The following is a 3051-nucleotide window of genomic DNA, read 5'->3' on the forward strand; positions in this document are numbered from 1 at the left end:
TATTTTATTTCCAGCCAACATCTGTAATGCAATTCCAGCCATTCATCTATAATTCAGTAAGTGCTGGGAAGGTTATTATACATACTTTCTTCCATTGCAGTTAAGTATATACCCTTAAATGCCCTTAAAACCAAAAAGTGTAATAAATCGTTCATCTAGTAATTTTCATTATTCAGGATTTCACTGGATATTTGCTTTCACTGAAAGCTGGATTCATCATATAAACCACGAATTATTAATTCTCTCTCTGATCAACTGTTGCAGATCACCTAAAGAATCTCTTATGAGGATTAACTTACACTTGGACCTATGGTGATCTTCAACCCCTTCAATGTCCTTCAACCCCAAAGTACATTTGAAAAATATCAGCACAACCTTTTTCTTCCAAAAAATGATATAGCTGTCCCAAATCCATATGATTTCCTCTGGCACCATGTGCATCAAAACATTTTTCTTCCAAAGTGGAGAATTTTCTTTGTTTCTGAATCTCAGCAAGTCCTCCACCTTCCAAAGAAACATCTTCTCTGTGTCGAAGGAGAATTCTTTTCCACGTTAATCTTCTTATTCTGAAAGCAATTGGAAAGTTATGAATCTATCAATAAAATAAATACTGCTTTAGAAAATACCATAAAATAGCTATTATCATAGAAGATTCCATTTATACATTTATCTTGACAGAAATAACGATTCCTTAGCTGATCATAGAAATGCTATGCATATGAAAACACTTCCATAAGCAGGAGCTTGTCTCTTTACACCTTCTCAGGCTTCAAAAACCTTAATGTTGTTCCTCATAAAATAACTGATGAAGATGTGGTTTCAATTTCAGTGCTCTCTTCTGCATTATCTGTGCCAAGAATTCTCATATTCTCATACCCGTTATTACCAAACGACAACGTCCATATAGTCTGCACCAACTAGAAGTATAAATGATGGGAACAGAATACAATATGAATGTAAAGTGATTTAACAGCACACCGATCCAGCACAACTGGGGTACTGCAGACCATCACTACACAAATAAACTACAGAGGAAGGTAAAACAGGAATAAATGTGCACCATGTGGTACTAGCAGCTTTGGCTGCTGCAGATAACTGTATAGTGGATATTCATTACTGTAAATATTAAACACAAATATTTTGCAGACTTTTATAGGTTGGAATGTGGTTGGATTTCCCACTTTATACATACACAACTCCAAACACAATAGTCTAACTACTAATGGCATTTAAGTAGAAAGAAATACAAACCTCGACCAGAACTCTTCACAGCTACTTTGTAGACCTTCCACACAAACAACACCTGGTTTCCCAGGCATGCAAAACCCTGACAGAGAGAGTTCTTTGGCCCAGTCAATAATATTCTTTCTTTTTTGCTTATTGTAAATGTGGTGACTATAGATCCACAATCGTGTGAAGGTGGTATCTTCTGCCTGCATGGAATGTGATGTTGTCACTGAGGAAGCCGAAAGCTCTTTGTCAATGTAAGAAGCTGCGTGATCTTTAACCCATTCCCTTGCACTCAACATGCAGGGCTCACCATTGCAGTTTTGCATCAAATACGTTTTGAGATCAGAGTTAAGGTGAATCTGCTGAGAGCGGCTTAAGAATGATGACCTAAAAAAAAAAATAACAGATGCAGTTGTAATATGCTTACAATTTATCATGTTTTTCAAACAGTTTTACTTCAAGCTTAAAAAAAAAACAGGCCATATTTAGATTGCATATGCTTGCTATTGATCCTTAAGTCAAACTAGCTATGAAAAGGTCTTAATTAGTGTTTCACCGGTGTGCTAACTCTTGTATTCACATGTAGTACCGTAAATCTGTAAATCAAAATCAAGAAGGTATGTGAAAAGTATGGTAGCTGAACTGATTTCCAGTAATGTGTAAAGCTACTGCTTGAAACAGAAATGTTCCAATGAAAAGTTAACAGAAACCTGGGAGTAACAGCAATTTGACAAGGAAAGCAAAAGACCATTGATTAACTTTTCATTTCCTTAGTTTAAGTCTTGTCAGAACACGCAACAGTCTCTCTTCTCGAGCATAAAACCTATGAATAACATCTACATTTAACCCTTCTGTACAGAAGATGACATGCCTCCACACTTTTCTTTTTCTCATCCAATTCAAGAGATGGGGATCTGATGGAGAGAGTCCAACAGAGAGCTACAAGGATGACTGCAGGATGATGGTGATAGTCTCTTGTCGATGGTGTCCAGTGATATGACAAGTAACAACGGATACAAGCTAGAATATGGGATGTTCCACCTCAACACAAGGAGTTATTTCTTTATGGTGAGGGTGATGGAGCACTGGAACAGGCTGCTCAGAGAGGCTGTGAAGTCTTCTTCTCTGGAGACTTTCAAAACCTGCCTGGATGCATTCCTGCGTGGCCTGCCCTAGGTGATCCTGCTTTGGCAGGGGAATTAGACTTGATTATCACTGGAGGTTCCTTCAAACCCCTATCCATTCTGTGATTCTGTGTGATTTTTATCACTTATTTGCTGAGGACATCAGAGAAATCATAATCATGGAGACTTTTTTTTCCTTCAGCACTGTTTATTTCTGGCCTGACAGTAAGCTATTCAAAAATGACTGTTTTGCTTTGGGATTTTTTCTATTATAAATGTATTTATGTAGTACATAATAACTTCTAAATATTCTTGTTAGCTGTATTTTAATATCATACCTGACAGTAATTTCTGGTAGAACAGTTGGGTATTTAAATGGTAAAGCACAGGACATAGAGAATTCCACCTAAAAAACATATGAGCAAACGTTCAGTTCAAAGTAAGACCTAAAATCCCACAAAATGAATAAAAAAGGTGTTTACAATACCATAGAGGCATTAGTGACCTCTGGCTTTACATTCAATATAAACTGAACTTTGGAAGATGGCATCTCTGCAGACTCATTTTCCACATAGTGTTTTAGTTCTGCCACAGCCAGCTGGTCAGTCACAATGAACTCCTCCTCATAAGGAAACATGCTCGAAAGTAAATCCAGTTCTGAAATTTGTATCTCAGCTTCTTCTCGGTCAGTCATTTC

General features: G+C 37.1%; 1 protein-coding gene across 1 annotated transcript; it reads right to left on the reverse strand.

The window, feature by feature from the left end:
* Positions 1 to 328: 328 nt before the first annotated feature.
* RWDD2B (RWD domain containing 2B) lies at positions 329 to 3051 on the reverse strand. The gene is made up of 4 exons (XM_054388082.1): positions 2842 to 3051; positions 2693 to 2760; positions 1252 to 1617; positions 329 to 566 (listed from the first exon to the last, which is right to left on the reverse strand). Exons 1-4 carry the CDS (start codon positions 3046 to 3048, stop codon positions 329 to 331), a joined length of 879 nt encoding a protein of 292 aa, XP_054244057.1. The 5' UTR covers positions 3049 to 3051.

The sequence above is a fragment of the Indicator indicator genome, chromosome 1 (assembly GCF_027791375.1).
Source record: "Indicator indicator isolate 239-I01 chromosome 1, UM_Iind_1.1, whole genome shotgun sequence".
Lineage (NCBI taxonomy): Eukaryota > Metazoa > Chordata > Aves > Piciformes > Indicatoridae > Indicator > Indicator indicator.

Coding starts and splice junctions, on each gene's coding strand:
- RWDD2B (XM_054388082.1), bottom strand. CDS start 3,048: ATGACTGACCGAGAAGAAGCTGAGATACAAATTTCAGAACTGGATTTA. Junction 1,618..2,692: donor CTACCAGAAATTACTGTCAG/GTATGATATTAA, acceptor TTTTTTTTTTAG/GTCATCATTCTTAAGCCGCT. Junction 567..1,251: donor TGTGAAGAGTTCTGGTCGAG/GTTTGTATTTCT, acceptor AATTGCTTTCAG/AATAAGAAGATTAACGTGGA.